The 17327-nt window shown below is 51.6% G+C and overlaps 3 protein-coding genes across 6 annotated transcripts in view; 1 reads left to right on the forward strand and 2 right to left on the reverse strand.

Moving 5' to 3' along the window:
- Positions 1 to 1059: 1059 nt before the first annotated feature.
- Positions 1060 to 8349, forward strand: CAPNS1 (calpain small subunit 1). 2 transcript variants are annotated; one of them, XM_069457004.1, is made up of 11 exons: positions 1060 to 1148; positions 1996 to 2222; positions 3310 to 3343; positions 3660 to 3749; positions 3903 to 3960; positions 4058 to 4122; positions 5472 to 5540; positions 5634 to 5712; positions 5844 to 5960; positions 7570 to 7628; positions 7808 to 8349. In XM_069457004.1, exons 2-11 carry the CDS (start codon positions 2011 to 2013, stop codon positions 7832 to 7834), a joined length of 810 nt encoding a protein of 269 aa, XP_069313105.1. In that variant the 5' UTR covers positions 1060 to 1148; positions 1996 to 2010; the 3' UTR covers positions 7835 to 8349. The 2 variants fall into 2 exon arrangements, with proteins under 2 accessions (XP_069313105.1, XP_069313106.1); XM_069457005.1 differs by having other exon boundaries at positions 1060 to 1145.
- Positions 8350 to 9059: 710 nt separating this feature from the next.
- Positions 9060 to 10693, reverse strand: COX7A1 (cytochrome c oxidase subunit 7A1). The gene is made up of 4 exons (XM_069458082.1): positions 10622 to 10693; positions 9851 to 9937; positions 9652 to 9736; positions 9060 to 9158 (listed from the first exon to the last, which is right to left on the reverse strand). The coding sequence occupies exons 1-4, from the start codon at positions 10634 to 10636 to the stop codon at positions 9103 to 9105; spliced, it is 243 nt and encodes an 80-aa protein (XP_069314183.1). The 5' UTR covers positions 10637 to 10693; the 3' UTR covers positions 9060 to 9102.
- Positions 10694 to 15431: 4738 nt separating this feature from the next.
- Positions 15432 to 17327, reverse strand: part of ZNF565 (zinc finger protein 565) — a 60808-nt gene continuing 58912 nt past the window's right edge. The window contains exon 5 of one of the 3 annotated variants that reach the window (XM_069458158.1): positions 15432 to 16900. In XM_069458158.1, coding sequence (XP_069314259.1) covers positions 15633 to 16900 — 1268 coding nt within the window. In that variant the 3' untranslated portion in view covers positions 15432 to 15632. The remainder of the gene's footprint in view (positions 16901 to 17327) is intronic. The other 2 variants (XM_069458159.1, XM_069458157.1) reach the window with 2 other exon arrangements.

Below are 17327 nucleotides of genomic sequence, written 5' to 3' on the forward strand. Positions count from 1 at the left end.
AGTGCTTAGCAGCTGTGGTTTTGTCAGTATTACTCACGGATAAGCAAGAGCCAACTGCTGAGGAATGCAGGTGGGCTCCAGGCTGAGGGACCAGCCTGGGCACATACACAGAGGCTAATGGCTGCCATTTATTAAGCGCTTATCACTTAATTCTGATGGGGTCTAGTGAGGGGGCCAACCCATGTTCCCATTTTGGAGATGAGAAAATCTGCACTGTTTTGGGGTCGCGAAGTTATTATGAGGTAGAGCCAGGATTCACACCCAAGCCTAGCCAGCCTCCAGGGGAGGGGCTAAGGACCAGCCAGCCAGCCTGCTCCCCTGAGCACCCCTGAAAAGTACCCGGCACAGGTTTGCACCCGAGGGCAAGCAAAAGGCCTCCAAAGGAGATTCAGTCGCCGTTTTTGTGCCCAGTCTGCCTCCCTCTCCTCAGGGACCTCGGGAACATCTGGGCTCAGAAACCAGGCCATGGCCAAGGTCTCCCCCTGTGTTCGCGGATCTCTTTAGAGGCTGGAAGACTGAGGATGCACTTTGGGCTTGTCCAGGAAAAAAATGATTCTGAGGATTCTGGTGACCCCTGACTTGGGGCGGGGGCGCGGTTAGAGGTGCGGGTGGGAGAAGGCACAAGGCAGCTTTCGTACCGGCCAACCGGGCTGTTGCAGGCACCGGAGAAATCCAGTCTAGTCTCAGTCCTTGGCACAGATACGGGCATTTGTCCCCCAGCTTGTGAGCCAAAAATTGCAATCTGGCAAGGTATTGGCAGGCCTCAGGGCGGAAATTCATACTTTAACACTGGATTGTCACCTCAGAAGTCTCGTTCCGGCGGCTTCACCCAGACTTGAGAAGTGTGGGGGAAGACCTCATACCTGCAGAGTCAGGCGGGGTTGGAACCTCCGGCGCCAGAAACATGCAGGGAGGAGCCACAGCAGCCGCACCCTGGGACATGTTGGGGGGGGTAGGTGGGCGTGGGCCGGCGCGCGCAGGCGCAGTGTCAATGCCGGCTCTAGGACCGCGCGGATGACAGCTGGGCAGCGGTGCAGGGTCTAACCCGGAGCAGCAGCCTGAGTCACCGGCCCCGCCCTCCGGAGCCGGACGCAGCGGGAGGCCCGGGAGCAGCAGACCCGACCGCGGACCGCCGGACGTGGGAGGTGGTGAGCGCCCGGCCCAAACTACCCCTGCACCCGTAACCCACGCTTTGGCGACCCCTAAACCCGGCTACAACTCAAAGTCCCGCCCTCAGGGGTCCCCTAGGCCAATGATCTCAGATTCGAGCCCCCAGATCTGTTCGACCCCAGTTATCCTGTCCCGGAAGCCTTCCTCTCCTCACCCCGTCTCGTGGTCTAAAATACAAGCCCATAGGTTTGAGAGGTACCCCGTGAATTCTCCGTTGGGGCGTCCAGAACAACAACCCTAGTCCTGGCCCCAATTCCAGTGGGGGACCCCGTTATTCCTGGCCCTGGGGCTCACAGACACGATCTTAGACCCGAGCCCACAGATCCAGATGTGACATTGTAATCCCGCCGCTGGGAGTACCTAAATGTTCAAATCCACATTCTGGATTTCCTAAACGCCGCCCCAGGGGCCTTTGGGCCAAGGATATCTGATCCGCGTCCCCGACCCGCCAAGGACCCCTACATTCAATTCTGGGGGTTTGGATCTCAGGTTCGGCGCCCAGCCAAGTCGGGCATGCCTTACACCAATTTGGGGTCCCCATCAGGAGCCCCCCAGCAGACCTGTACCCTCCCCTTAATGATGCCACGCGTGCACTCAATGCGGGCTCCCCCAAGCCCGACGGGGTTTCAGACCTGACCCTCCGTTCTTATCCCACCCGTCTGCGGACTACCTCCTCTCAGAAGCCCAGACCTCCAGCCGGAGGATAGGCCCCCACTGGGAGGCCTCAGATTCCTCCTCCAAGCCCAGCTGCCAGAAATGCGTGTTTTTGGGGGAGGGACGGGCTCAGGGGCAAGGCGGCCGCCCGACCCTCTTTTTCCCCCTCAGGAGTGAGTCGCAGCCATGTTCCTGGTTAACTCGTTCCTGAAGGGCGGCGGCGGCGGCGGCGGCGGGGGCGGTGGGGGCCTGGGCGGGGGCCTGGGGAATGTGCTTGGAGGCCTGATCAGCGGGGCCGGGGGCGGCGGCGGCGGAGGAGGTGGTGGCGGCGGCGGAGGAGGCGGTGGCGGCGGCGGGACGGCCATGCGAATCCTAGGCGGAGTCATTAGCGCCATTAGGTAAGGCGGGGCCTGGAGGGGCGGGGCCTGGAGGGGGCGGGGCCAGGAGGAGGGGCGGGGCCCCACAAGAATAGATGGGGTTAACCTCGAGCTTGACCTGGGAGCCTTAATTAGGCTGAGCGGGCCTGGGGAGGGAGGCCGGCCTTAAGGGGGAGGACCCTAATGATGTTGATGTCTGTGGGGGCGTGGCTTGACGTGGGCGTGGTAGATTGTGCTGGTCAATAAAGAGAATATTGGCCCTGAGGGGAGGGATCCGGCTTTTTGGGAGGTGGGGCTTCATGGACTGAGCGCGGCCCGCATTGGCTATCCTGGAGATGATCGTTGAAAGAGCGGAGCCAATGAGTCTGAGTGACACTTCATAGGGGCGGGGCTTGACATAGGCTAGCGGCCTGTTGTCTTAGGTGAGTCAATGAGACGGTAAGCCCAGGAGTGGCCCAGGTTTAATGCGATAGGGGAAATGGCCCCGAAGGAACTGGGCCTGGCCTGGAATTGGCTGGGTTAATGGAGAAAAATGCCCTGGTAGGGGTAGGGCAAGTTGTCTTTTGGACTTAATTAGCCATGGCCACTTAGCAGGGATCCCTCGAAGGGGCGGAGACTAATGTAGCTGGGGCAAGATGTTGGGAAGACAGGAATTCAGGAAAGCGGGCGATGGAGTAGGGTCCTGGGCAGATGGGACCTAAGGAGGATGAGGCCCCAGGAAGCCGGAGTAGGGCCTCTAAGAAGTGAGCCCTCGAAGGGGCGGTGTCAGTTGAGTCTGGGTGGGATTTTGGGTTAATTGAGTGGGGCCAAGATAATTCTGGAATCTGCCATTGGGTAGGTGTGCCCCGGCAGTAGTTGGGCCTCCTATGGGGGTCGGTCGTGGGTTTCCTCACAGGTGGGGTTGGCGTGATGCAGTGAGAGGAGGGGCAGAGGCAGGAGCAGGGCAGTGTGGATTGGGACAGGTGAGGACAAGGACAGTTGAAGGGCGAAGCGACCAGGTAAAGAAAGTGGCAGGCTGGGGTTAGGGAGTTTGGAGCTGGCGGTTCTGTGGGCGCTGCCCGTTGGAGGCCCCGCCCCCTGGCGCTAACTCCTTCTTGTCTCCTCTTAGCGAGGCGGCTGCGCAGTACAACCCGGAGCCCCCGGTAAGCTGCCCTCCACAGCCAGAGACCCCCTCTTCTCCTTCCAAAGCCTTTTTCAGGCCCCATCCCTGTTTCTTTAGAGAAGCCTCACCTTCTTCCTCCTTTTATGAAATTCCTCTGTCATTAACTGTCCCCGAATTTAGCCATGGGTCTTAGCCATGCTACACACACTCACTACCTGTTCACTAACCACCCTCATTCTTCTGCTCATCGGGCCTCCCAGCCCACTCTGACCCTCCCATCTAGGGTGCTTGGGTATGGGCGGCTGTCTGGTTCGCACCCCTCCTCCTACCTGCTCTGAGATCTCCTCCCTCTGCAGCCCCCACGCACACATTATTCCAACATTGAGGCCAACGAGAGTGAGGAGGTCCGGCAGTTCCGGAGGCTCTTTGCCCAGCTGGCTGGAGATGTAAGTAACCTGGGCTCTGGCCCGGTCCCTTCCCTTGGGCTGCCCTTGTACGTATACACTTGAGTATGACCGTCCCGAAGTTCCCATTCTCCTTGATGACGTGCCCAGACTCCTTTCAGTCGCCTCTGACCTACCCCTAACTTCTGCCTACAGGACATGGAGGTCAGTGCCACAGAACTTATGAACATTCTGAACAAGGTTGTGACTCGACGTAAGTGACCAGGGTCAAGGCCTAGGGCAGGGTTAGAGGCATAAGGGTGGGGGTGGCTGTGACCTCTGGCCTCTGACTTTCAACCTGTTCCCCACAGACCCCGATCTGAAGACTGATGGCTTTGGCATTGACACATGTCGCAGCATGGTGGCTGTGATGGATGTATCCTTGGGGGCAGTCTGAAGGAGGCCCTGGGTGAAGAGAGAGTTTTCTGAGAGTATGTGTGGGCTAGCCAGGATGTAGCCTTCATACGCCCAGACATGGATATGCATACATCAGAACACACTCACCTGTAGACATGTGGCAAGAAATAACACCACCAGCTGTCACAGCTGGCACTTTACTTACATTAACTGACTGAACTTTCACAGCCACCCTGTTGGACAGGCATTATTATCATACTCCATGTTACAGGTGAGGAAACTGAGGCTCACAGAGAAGCAGTCGTTTGTCTGAAGTTATCAATAAGTAAGTAAGTGGCAGGCTAAGAATTTGGGCTCAGGTCTTCTGGGCTTGAGAATCCAAGCTTAGAACACCATACACACATGTACTCAAGGGCATACCCACATACATGCAGGTATATGAAGAATGTGCACAGGAATACACAAGCATATTTGCACGTGGGCCAACCACTAGCTGATCTTGGATATGTGCACACTCAGTACATAGGACAATAGAGACACATATATATCCATGTCATGTGATCACACGCGCATTGCATACAGTGAAACAGTCCCAACTCTGCCCCTTAGGTTACTGAGAACCTGTCTGTGCCTCAGTTTCCCTGTCTGTAAAATGAGGTGAGTGATAATGGTGATACCAAATTAGAGCTACACGCAAAAGGTTTAGCACAGCGTATGGCACACAGGAAGTGGTCTATACACGTTACTGGTTACTATGATTTTAGGTAGATTTTTCTAGCTTGGGATTTGTTTCCTTCTCTGGGAATAATCCTGGTAGGGTTGGTGTCCTGAGGATTTAATAAGAAGAGTGATATTCCTGAGGCCCTTAGCACAGGGTCTGGTAACTTGACAAGTCTTGGCCATTGTTGTTATTGAGAATTTATTAAATGCCAAGCCCTGAGCTAAGGGCTTTATAGCAATATCTCATTCAGTTTTCATCACAAATACAGCAGGGACTTGCCATCACCTGCTTCATAGAATTTTAAGACATCTTGTTTTTTATGTGTCTTAACATTTATGAAATTAAATTCCTATCAAGAATTTTATAAATGAGGCATTAACTGTTTTCAGGTGAGGAATTTATAGTTTGGAGAAGTGCAATATGATACCCCATGGTTATGTTTAAAGAGAGTCCTTATATAGAAATATAAATTAAAACATGGATAAAATGAAAAATGAGACAACTTGCCAGGTGCCATGGCAAGGGCTGGATGGAAGCTGGAGTTTCAGCTTGGGTCCTCCTGCTTGCTGTCCCATCCTCATGCACAGTACGGATGGTGCACGCATCTGGATACTGCTGTTACACTGTTCTTAACACCCTCCCACCAGAGCGACACCACAGGCAAGCTGGGCTTTGAGGAATTCAAGTACCTGTGGAACAACATCAAAAGGTGGCAGGTGTGTAGCAACCTCTGAAATCCCTGGCACCTAGCCATGGAGATACCATGCTCCATGATGCTCAGTTGGACCCTGTCCTCTCTGTCCCCACAGGCCATATACAAACGGTTTGACGTTGACCAATCGGGGACCATTTGCAGCAGTGAACTCCCAGGGGCCTTTGAGGCAGCAGGTATGGCTGGCAGAGACATGGTGGGGCTGGGAGTGGGACTGACGAGGCAGTCCCCACTGAGTCGGAGCCTGAATCCTGAGGGAGTGGCTTGGGCTGTGGCCTCCATACCTAAGGGACCGACCCATTCTCAGGGTTCCACCTGAATGAGCATCTCTACAACATGATCATCCGACGCTACTCGGATGAGGCAGGCAACATGGATTTTGACAACTTCATCAGCTGCTTGGTCAGGCTGGACGCCATGTTCCGTGAGTGACCAGCTGTCTTTCCGGGTGGGGATTTGTGCAGCCTCCATTGGCCAAGGTCTTCTCTAAGCCTGAGCTTGAGGAGGGCAATGCTAGAGGCACAGCAGTGACCCAAACAGCCCCAGTTCCTGCCCTGAGAGCTCACAGTCCAGTGGAGGAGAGACAGGTCACCGGGGCTGTGAGGGGGAGGCTCAGGCAGGGGGCCCAGGGCTCTGATGGGGAAGCCCAGACAGAGTGTTGAGATTGCACCTGGGGAAGCCCAGAGGGCTGCTCGACCCTCGGAGGCACTGGTGCAGCCTAAGGGGTCAGGGAGGGCTCCCTGGAGAGGCACATTTGAGTTGAGACCTGAGGAATGAAGAGGAGGGAACCTAGTGAGAGAGCAGCGGGTAGCGTTACAGGCCAAAGGAACAGCTTGTGCAGAGGCCTAGAAGGGAACGAGAAGATGGTGCTTTTGGTTGGACCCTTAGTTCAAAGAGTGCTGAACTCGAGTGGGCCGGGGCAGCGCAAGGCTGGGAGTGGTCAGTAGGGACTAGATCACGGGGGCTTTTGGGAGCATTAATGTACTGCGTCCTGAAGTCATCCTTAAGTAGTAGGAATTACCCTCTCCATTTGATGGAGGAGGAACCTAGGGTTCAGCAAAATTGCTTGCTCACAGCCACTCAGCTAGGAGGTTGCAAAGCTAGAATTTGAACTTGGGTCTGTCTGTGTTCTGAGCTCAATTGAGTGAGAGGAGGCAGGAGCAGTGGGCATGGGGAGGCCATGCAGGGCTGTGAATGCCAAGTTCAGGGGTGCTCAGACCCTACCAGGGTCATTGAAGAGCCATAGCAGATTCTAGGCAGGGGAGGGACGGGGTCAGGTTTGGAAGATTCCATGAGCCCAGGGAGGACATTGCACTAAGAGCGTGCTAGAGGAAAAGAGGCAGATATGTGAGATGTCAGGAAGGTGGGACTGGACAATAGGGCAGATGATGCCAAAAGTCGTACGTGAGAAAGCACAAGAAATGGCCACTGGATCTCCCAGCAAGAAGGCCGATTGTAACTACAGTGAATGTGGCGTGCGGGACACGGGTGTGCGGATGGCTGAGGGCGGTAACGCGGCGGTGAGTGGGAGAGAAGAGGCAAGACAGTGGGGGCTCTTCTTTGCCTGGGTTTGGCTGTGAGTGGGGAACATGGATCTGAGTTTCAGGGCAGGAGTGGGGACCACGCCAGACCCTAGGGGCAGGAAGTGGAGTTTGCAGAGCTGCCTTCCAGCAGCCTGTTTGGGTTGGATGGGAGAGAATGGAGCACAGATATCCGCAGGAGGCTGGGCTGGGGCAGAAGGTGGTGGCAGAGGTGGGGCGGGGAGAGGGTGCTCAGTATGGAGCCCGTTATCGATGCGGGTAACAGCCTAGGTTCCAATCCCAATTTCCTCACTTTCTTGCTATGTGACCTGGGGTACATCGCTTCACTTCTCTGTGCCTTGTTTTAAAATGATACTTATCTCAGAATTGGACAAAATGAGTTAATACAGGAAAGCACTTTACACAACTGTTACTGTCGTATACTAGTATAATACTATCCTAAAAGCCAGTCTCTCTCCTCCTTCCCACAAACCTTCCCTTCTCCTCCCCCAGGTGCCTTCAAATCTCTTGACAAAGATGGCACTGGACAAATCCAGGTGAACATCCAAGAGGTAAGAAACCCTGTCCTGGGGTGTGGGTGCTGGGGGGACCCCACCCCGCAGCCCTTTTTACCAGCTCTGAGCTTCAGCCGCCTGGCTCCTGTTTTCCCAGTGACCCCTGGGTGAGGGCAGAGAGGGTCTGGTATTCCGGGCTTCCCTGCTCCTCACTCTCTCTGCCTTCCTCTCCACAGTGGCTGCAGCTGACTATGTATTCCTGAACGGGAGCCCCAGACCTGTCCCCTCACCGCCTTGCTGTACGAGTTACCTTGGAGCCTCAGTTTCCCCCATAGCTGATCTACCTGCAATCACATCTTCATGGTCCTGCGGACCCACAGGCCTTTCATTCTCGAAGCCCTTGGCACCCAGCTTCTCAGGCGACATCCAGGGCCCAGCATGTCCCAACATGCCATGCCCTGAGTTACTCCTGGCTCTGAGATACTCTAACATGCCCTGCCTAAAGGTCACCCCACCCCTACCACACCCATCTTGCACCCCGCCCATAACCTCTCTCCTGTACCTGTGCCAGGCCCAACACGTGTTGCCTCCATGCCCCGAGGGCCCTCTCAGTTCTGGAAGCATCACTCCAGTCCCTACACACCCTGGCACACCGTTCAGTTCCCACCCAGGTAACCCAGCTCCAGGCCATTCCTGGCCCACACGCCCAGTGCCTTTGTGTTCTGCTCCCAGCCGCCAGGCCCAGGAGAAATAAATGCACCCTGGTTGCTGCTCTCTATGGGATCTGCCTCCTGTCCTGAGAGTTGAGGGGTGGCTCGGGCTCTGGGGAGAAGGTACTCTGGGTCCTGGGGAGGGGTTCAAGGTGGGGCGGCGGGTCTACCCCCAGGGCTGGATCTGCATATTTCCTTGTCCTTTTCTTGTCTGCATTTTTTTTCTCATACTGGATTTTAGTTGAGCTGTAGCCTCTTTCTTGCTGAGATCTCGTAGGGCTGGGGCTGAGACCCAGGAGCCCAGGTGATCTGGGCTTCTGCTCCCAGAGCTGGGGCTGGTGGGAGGTCTCAGTGCCACCCCTGGCTCTGTCCCCCAGGCCATGTTTGCTTCCCTTGCAGCTTTGGTCCTTGAGTCAGTCTCTCACTTGCCTCTGTGGATCACGTTCAGAGTCCTCCTTCCCACCCTTGAGCCTCTGCAGGGGGAGGGGCCACCATCCCCAGTTACAGAGCCTCTGTATCACCAGGGCAGCACCCCATGTCCCCAGGCCCTGAAGGGCAGCCCAAGGGTGCTGGTTGGGGTCCTCAGCAGAGGGCTGAGAGGCAACATCCTAGGAGTAGCCCTGGCCCAGCATGAGGGACCAAGGGCTGGGGCAATGGGCTGTCCACAAGGTGGAGATCCCAGGCTGGTGGGAGGATGGGCTTGAAGGGGCACGCACGCTCGCGTGCGCGCACACACACACACACACACACACAGATGCATACAGAGGTCAGTGTTTATTGATGCTTGTCCAAGTCCCCGAGGTCCTTCAGGCTTCTTGGTCTCACTTATTGTGGGGGAAGGCGGCCCAGCCAAGGCAGTATAAGCTGTAGGCAGTTCCTAGGCAGGGGAGGTGGAGGATACAGAATGAGACCCTAATCCCCTTCTTAAATCTCTTCCTGGGCTTTTAAGCTCCTCTGCAAACTCCTCAGTCCCCAGCCTAGATCCTAGTTCCAGTTCCGGCTGCAGCTCGCTTCCCAAACTGGACTCCAGGTGGGGAATCCCCTGGCGTTGACCTAGACCAGGCTGGGAGCTCTCTCCCCAACTCCTGCCTGGGCCCCACACCTCTTAGTAGCCCAGCTCCCCTCCTGGGACGCCAGCTCCGACTCCAGTCTGGTCCCCAAACCTGGCCAGCTCAGGTACTCCAGGTACCTTCAAATCTCTTGACAAAGATGGCGCTGGACAAATCCAGGTGAACATCCAAGAGGTAAGAAATCCCATCCTGAGGTGTGGGTGCCTGGCAGGCAACCCCCTCCCCAAGCGCCAACCCCCAACCCAGACGCTAGTCACTCTTCGCCCCAACCCCCAGGCCTGAACCCAGCCCCGCACTCACCACCTAGACACAGCCCCATGGTCAGCCGGTACAGGAGGTTGTCTGTAGCCCCGCCCTTCAAGTGCACCGGGAGGTCATTGTCCGCCTGGGTGTGGGGGTGTCCCATGAGAAAGGGGTGCTGGCTGCTCCTTTGAGCGTATCCTGCACCTGCCCCGGAGAGCCTCCCATCCTCCCCTTGCCCCGCCCCTGCTCTGCCTACCTGGAAGAGTTTCTGTTTCTCCCGCACTCGGTTCTCAAAGCGGTTGCGTGAGGTTGAGCTGAAGGAGCGGACCAGCGCCTGGGAGACCTGCAGGGGTGGGAGGTGCATGGGTATTGGAGGCACCTGGAGGGGGTTCTTGAGGTGGGTCCTGCTGGGGAACCTCGGCTGTCTGAGGCCTCGACGGCCTCGACGTGGGGACGGTCCTATCCCGGGCAAGCGTCTCAAAGACAGGATTCGAACTGCCGGCGTGAGGGGGGTGGGGGCTCCTGTCAAGAAATGGCCAAAAGCAAGAAGCTCCGCCTGGGGAGTCTGGCATGGAGGTTATCTAGAGGGTCCTGGAAAGGTCCAAGTCCTGAGGTTTGCGGGGTGGGGGAGCGAGGGAGAAAGTTTCCTGGATTAATGGGAGGAAACCAGGTCCCGGGAATGAACTGGACTGACTTGGAGGACCCTCGGAGTGTCCAGGCTGCCTGAGAAGTCCCGGGAAGGGTAGGGGTGTTAGGGTCCCAGTGTCTAGGCCCCGAGATGTTAAGGGGGCTCTGGATGAAGGGAAGAGGTTTAAACCTGGGGCTTTGGGCCACGTTAGGGGTCCCCGGCTGTCTCAGAAGCTTGGATTGTGGGGGAGGGGTCCCAGGCTGTTTGGGAGGGAGTCCCAGACCCTGAAGGGGCTCACGGTCCAAGTCCCCAGATGCGGGGACGTTTAGGGAGTCTTGTGTTGGGGCGAGGGCTTCCGTGTTAGGGGCCCCGGCCCAGCCCAGTCCTTAGGGGCCTCACCCTCAGGGCCCTCATTTTGTGTCCTCCTCTGCGGCCGGCCGGAGTCACCTCCCCTCTCCGCCCAAGGACATCCAGTGCCCTCCCCTCCCGGGAGCCCCAGGCCACGCCCGCCGCGCGCAATCACGACAGCTGCGGGACGTGGCCTTGGCTGGGGCCGTGCCGGGCAGGGCAGGGGAAGCTCCGCAAAGCAGATTTGTCCCCTGGGCTCGCGGAGACGACTTTCCAACCCCGTCTCCGCGCCAGTGGCGGCAGCTCCCATCCGTTTCTCATCTCAGGATGTCTGTTGGTCCAAGCGGGGAGGAACGGGGTCCCAGGACAAACATCGGTGCATTGTTTCTGCGGAGATTTCCTTCCCAGACCTCTCGGATCTGTCCCCGTGGGTAGCTGTGGGAGAGCGAGCGAGGGCGCAGCTCAACAGGGGTTCCAACTGCTCGTTCCGTCTACACAGCGAGTGAGCGCGCTCTGAGCCCTGGCTTCGGTATCTGGAACGCGAGGGGGCGGCCGGGCGCGGTGGCTCAGCCTGTGACTCTGGCACTTTGGGAGGCCAAGGCGGGACATTGCTTGGGGTCAGGAGTTCGAGACCAGCCTGAGCAAGAGCGAGACCCTCTCTCTACCAAAAAAGACAAAAAGAAAAAAAAAAAGAAAAAGAAGATGAAACGTGAGGGGCTAAGTCAGATTCTTCCTTAGAGGTTTGCTGAGAGCTTTAAGTGAGCGCTTCTGAGAACATAACTGAGCTAACACAGTAACAGCACAGGAAAAACAAGCGCCAATGTTCTTACTGTTTTCTAGAGCTAAGGTTCATATATCAAATATTTTTATATTTAGTTAATTTCCGTTTTATGAAGGAAAATTTCAACATGGACAAAAGCCAAGAGAAAGGTATAATGAATCCCCATCCTGGGACCCATCACACGCTTCAACGATTATCATCTGATAGTGTTTTTCATTTATCTCCTTCACTCTTTTTTAAAAAATTGGTGTATTTTATCCTTTTTTTTTTTTTTTTTAATTTTAAAGGTGTTCAGTTTCCTTGTTTGTTTTTGCTGTGACAGAGTCTCACTCTTTCGCCCTGGGTAGAATGCAGTGGCGTCATTGTAGCTCACTGCAACCTCCAACTCCTGGGCCATCCTTCTGCCTCAGCCTCCGGGGTAGCTGGGATACAGGCCCTCGCCCCCAACGCCCAGCTGGGGTTTTTTTTGTTTTGTTTCTTTCTTTTGTTTTGGTAGAGACAGGGTCTCACTGTTGCTCAGGCTCCTCTCCAGAGCTCATGCAGTCCTCTCACCTCAGCCTCCCAGGGTGCTAGGGGGTTATAGGCGTGAGCCACCACGACTGGCCTAAAATGTTTTAACAATCTCTTTTAAGGAGGGCTTTTATAACTTAATTAACTTCCCTTAACACTTTCAAACTATGCTTATAAATTTAATATGTTAGGATTTTCCATTTAAGAACCACAGTAGGCTGATTTACTAGATGACTCTTTCCTCAATACTTACATAAGTTTTATGAATCTAAAATTATAAACTTGTAAATGTGGTGAATCTCATATTCCATTAATTGTTCCCACAGTGTACATAAACCACAAGATTTCTTTTTATTCCTTCTTATTCAGTCCCCAGAATAAACAGTAAGATTTCAACTAAGTCTTAGTCACCAACTGAATTCCACATTGTAAATTGGAATTATAAGATCAATCTGTCATTTGAATAGGTCAATTAACCTTAAATATTCTAAGTTCTTAAAATACTAAATATTCACAGATTCCCTAACACAAAGTTAATATCATGGTTTTGACTGTCTTAACAATTCTTTTCTTAATTTCTTCACTGAATATTTCTATACTTAATTTTTATAAATCCATTCAGAAATTTCCTGGGGCTACCTGTTGTTACATTGTAAGATGCTCAACATCATAACGTCAATTGTCATCAGAAAAGTGCCAGTTAAAACCACAATAAAATACCACCATATACCTACTAGATGGCTAAAATTAAAAAGACTGATCATACCAAATGCTGATAAGGATATGCAACAACTGTAACTCTCATATATTGCTGGTGAGAATGCAAAATTATAGGTCCAATCAAGAGATGGAAACCACCCTAAAGGTTAAACAAGTTTAATACAAAGAACTATGATAAAAGAGTAACTATAAGACATAAGGAAATTCTATATAGTACCCTAGAGTTGAGGGAGGGTACCCAGGGAAGGAGAAGTTTGGAAGGGATTTAGACCTGTTAGAGAAGGGGTGGTTTGGTCACCAGACTGCAGAGATGTTTGCTGGTTTAGCTAGGCTGGAGCCGGTCTGGAGTTGTGGCAACCCTCCAGGGTACAGGCAGAGGAGCAGGCAATTGGCAACTGAGGGGTTGGGTGTGCAGTGGGGGGTGGGGTCTGGGAACCAGCAGGGGCAGAAGCCTTCAGGGCAGGCAGGTCATGTGGGACGGGAGGGGTGTTTGCAGAAGAAATGACTACTTGGCATATGACCCTCTGGACCACAGGTCACTGCACACAAGCCTTGCAGGGCAGTTCAGAACGCTGAGAGAACCTGATTGGTTCGGATCATCTTTCTGTGCTAGGCCATGTTACTGGTCTCTGACAGACTGATGCTGAGTGATCCCAGTCCAGTCAGCACTGACTGAGGATCAGACAGGATCAGACATAATTGCCAGGCAGCAGGAAAGGTGGGAAGGGGTGTGGACAGAGCAAGCTCCTGAGTAGCTGGGACTGCAGGTGCCACCCATAAGGGGTTCTATTTTTAGTAGAGACGTGTGTGTGTGTGTGTGTGTGTGTGTCTCACTCTTGCTCAGAGCCGGTCTCGAACTTCTGACCTCAAGAGATCCCTGCCCGCCTCTTCCTTCCAGAGTGCTAGGATTACAGGCGTGAGCCACCGCTCTGCCAAGAGCACGCGGCTCAGGATAGAGCCAGGCAGGAGGTTGCCTGTTGTGGGTGGGGAGGAGGACTGCCCCCAGGCAGCCTTCCAGGGGCCAGACTCTAGCTTTGGTGTCACTCTGCTGCCATCTTGTGGCAAGCACAGAACCACCGCATCTCCCACTTGGACCTTTTATTCTGACAGTTGCTGAAAAGATCACAAATTCACATGGTTTAAAATTCATAAGGGTGAACAGGGTCTTCCTCTCTCTGGGGACTGTCCGAGTTCCTCTCCAGGGAAATCATTCTATGTTATTTGTTTCTTGTATATGCTCCCAGAGAAATTTTATGTACATACAAAAATAAAGAAAACATACACACACAGCCCTCCACCACCACCACCTCCACCACTACAACCATCAAAAATGCTCCCCCAAAACGTACTCAGCCTTTCCCAGTTATAATTTGTTCCTGAAATCAGCACATTCATTCAACAATTTTTTTTTCTTTTGGAGACAGAGTCTCGCTGTGTCGCCCTGGGTAGAGTGCAGTCGCATCAGCCTAGCTCACAGCAACCTCAAAGTCCTGAGTTCAAGCAATCCTCCTGCCTCAGACTCTTGAGTAGCTGGGACTTCAGGCGCGCACCACCACACCCAGCTAATTTTTCTATATTTAGTCTTAGTCGAGATGAGAGTCTCACTCTTGCTCTGGCTGGTCTTGAACTCCTGAGCTCAAGCGATCCTCCAGCCTTAGGTCTCCCAGGTGCTAGGATTACAGGTATGAGCCACCATGTCTGGCCTGTTACTTGAAATTTTTGTAGGTTAAAATGTTTCCTTTAAAAGGAAAGACCTTTGATGACTTTTTGTGACCTTCCATAGTCATTGATTTATTCAGGTATTCTTGAGCCAATTTTGACACTTTTGTAAAAATCTCTCCAGATTTTGAAATATATTAGAATAAAGTCATATATAGTAAGCTATTTAAAAATTCTTGGCTGGGTGGGGTGGCTCACACCTGTAATCCTAGCACTCTGGGAGGCTGAGGCGGGAGGATCGCTCGAGGTCAGGAGTTCGAGACCAGCCTGAGCAAGAGTGAGACCCTGTCTCTACTAAAAAAATAGAAAGAAATGATTTGGTCAGTCAAAATTTTTTTATTAAAAAAAATAAAAATTCTTTATTCCCTTTCTCATTCATACTATTTTTTCTAGATCATAATTGTAAATAGTCTCATTATACTGTTAAACAATCTTCAGATTGTCTGCTGTTTTGTTTTCTATTTTATTCTTTTATTTTTAATAATCAGCCTCACTGATGACTTGGGTTTATGTTATAATTTTTTCCCTAACTTTTAGAGTTGACTATTCAGCCATTCAACATGTTTAGTTGCTGACCAGGTGACCAGGCATCGGAGATCTACACGTGGAGAACAAACTCCTAACTTCAACCTTTGAGGTCTGACAGGAGTATAGCTCTGGCTTCACTAAACTGGTTTTGATATGCAGAATTTACTCATTCATTTCTATTTTGTAATTTTAGTTTTGATTTTTTTTTTTTTTGAAACAGAGTATCGCTCTTTCACTCCAGGTGGAGTGCAGTGCTGTCATCATCATGGTAGCTCACTCAACCTCAAACTCCTGGGCTCAAGCTGTCCTCCCCAAGTAGCTGGGGCTACAGGCATGTGCCACCACACCTGGCTAATTTTTCTATTTTTTGTAGAGGCGGGGTCTCGAACTCCTGGCTTCAAGTGATCCGCCTGCCTGGGTCTCCCAAAGTGCTAGGATTACAGGTGTGAGCCACCATGCCTGGCCCACAAAATCTTTTAATAGGGTCATTTTCTATTAGAATTCACAGAAACTTAACATATTTTGAGTGGCAACAGAAGGCTTTTCTACATTCATATTAAATTTTTTTTTTTTTTTTTAGCATAGGTTCTCTGATGCTTAGTAAACAGTGACTCAGGCAAAAAGAAATTCCCACATTTATTGAATTTTCTTTTGGTATGAGTTCTCTGCTCTTCCATAACTGAAGTGACAAGTGAAGGTTTTCTGACATTAATTACATTACATTAAACATTTTCTAGTATTGAACCAGGTGTGAATTTCACATAAAAGCTTTTCTATTAATACATTCCTAACATTCGAGGCTTTCTAACCAGTATGAATTCTATAGTGTTCGATGAGCTGTGAGCCAAGAATAAAGGCCTGCCCACATTCTCTACATTCGTAAGGTTTGATACCGGGATGGATTCTCTGATGTTCGGTAAGTTGTGAACTACGAATAAAGGCCATTCCACATTCCCTGCATTCATAGGGTTTCTCACAAGTATGAATTCGCTGGTGATGAGTCAGTTGTGAAACACGAATAAAGGCTTTTCCACATTCCTTACATTCATAGGGCTTGTCACCTGTATGGATTCTTTGATGTTGAATAAGGTATGAACTACGACTGAATGCCTTCCCGCAGTCCTTACATTCATAGGGTCTGTCACCAGTGTGAACCCTCTGGTGTCGAGTCAGCTGTGCATGCTGCCTGAAGGCCTTCCCACACTCTGTGCATTCATAGGGTTTCTCCCCAGAATGAATTCTTTGATGTCGAGTAACTTCTGAGCTATGAATAAAGCCCTTTCCACACTCCTTACATTCATAGGGTTTCTCTCCAGTGTGAATTCGCTGATGTACAGTGAGCTGGGAATGCTGTCTAAAGGCTTTCCCGCATTCTTTACACTGATAGGGTCTAGCACCTGTATGAATTCTCCGATGAACAGTAAGTTGCGAGCCACGAATAAAAGCCTTCCCGCAGTCTTTGCATACGTAGGGTTTCTCCCCTGTATGAGTTCTTTGATGCAGAATTAGCTGTGAATGCTGCCTAAAGGTCTTTCCACATTCTTTACATTCGTAGGGTTTGACACCAGTATGCAGTCTCTGATGTAAAATGAGTTCTGAAGCACGACCAAAGGCCCTCCCGCATTCCTTACAGTCATAGGGTTTCTCGCCTGTATGAATTCTCTGATGCTGAATAAGGTGCGAGGCACGACTAAAGGCCTTTCCACATTCCTTACATTCAAAGGGTTTCTCACCAGTATGAGTCTTCTGATGCTGAGTAAGGTGTGAGCCCCGGCTAAAGGCTTTCCCACATTCATTGCATTCAATCAATTTCTCACCAGTCTCACTGCTCTGACGCAGGGTGTGGGATGCGTGATGCTCGAACGTGGGCATGTTTTCATAGGTGATTTTCACTTGCCTGAAATAGCATTCCTGATTTACTTGTCTTTCAAACTGGCCTCTGTACTCCCAGCCATCTCTAAAGCCAGAGCCCTCAAGATCACAGCATTTAAGGCTTTCCATTATCTCCCAATTGAATGACTCTATTTCAAAAATATCTTTTTGTAGAAATGTCTGACACCTGGACTCCAAGTCTGAAAAGTAAGAAAAAAGTAAATATAAACTGTGCTCCTCTTCTATGAGAAATAAAGAATTCTACAGTAGAATAGAGAGACAAAATGAATATAATAACCATAAAAAGTGAATGGCTTATATAAATCTCAACTATTATACAATTTCTAAAAAGCACATGAAAACACAAATATGATAATAGCTCATACGGTGCCAGAAGGAGCAGGAAAACAAATGAAGTCAGGGGTTATCAATTTTGATATGGATCAGAATCACCCAGGAAGCCTGTTAATAATACAAATGTCCAAGCATCATCCCAAACTGAACCAAAATCTACAGCAGTAGGGCTAAGGAGTGCATGTGTACTACCTATACATATTTAAAGAATACATATATTTAAATTGAGGTAAAATCCACATAACATAAAATTCCCCATTTGGACTATTTTAA

This window comes from Eulemur rufifrons, chromosome 24, assembly GCF_041146395.1.
Source record: "Eulemur rufifrons isolate Redbay chromosome 24, OSU_ERuf_1, whole genome shotgun sequence".
In the NCBI taxonomy this organism is placed as follows: domain Eukaryota; kingdom Metazoa; phylum Chordata; class Mammalia; order Primates; family Lemuridae; genus Eulemur; species Eulemur rufifrons.

Coding starts and splice junctions, on each gene's coding strand:
- CAPNS1 (XM_069457004.1), top strand. CDS start 2,011: ATGTTCCTGGTTAACTCGTTCCTGAAGGGCGGCGGCGGCGGCGGCGGC. Junction 3,961..4,057: donor GAACAAGGTTGTGACTCGAC/GTAAGTGACCAG, acceptor TGTTCCCCACAG/ACCCCGATCTGAAGACTGAT. Junction 5,961..7,569: donor CAGGCTGGACGCCATGTTCC/GTGAGTGACCAG, acceptor CTCCTCCCCCAG/GTGCCTTCAAATCTCTTGAC.
- COX7A1 (XM_069458082.1), bottom strand. Junction 9,737..9,850: donor AGAAACAGAAACTCTTCCAG/GTAGGCAGAGCA, acceptor CCCCACACCCAG/GCGGACAATGACCTCCCGGT. Junction 9,159..9,651: donor CATGGGGCTGTGTCTAGGTG/GTGAGTGCGGGG, acceptor TCCCCTGCCTAG/GAACTGCCTACAGCTTATAC.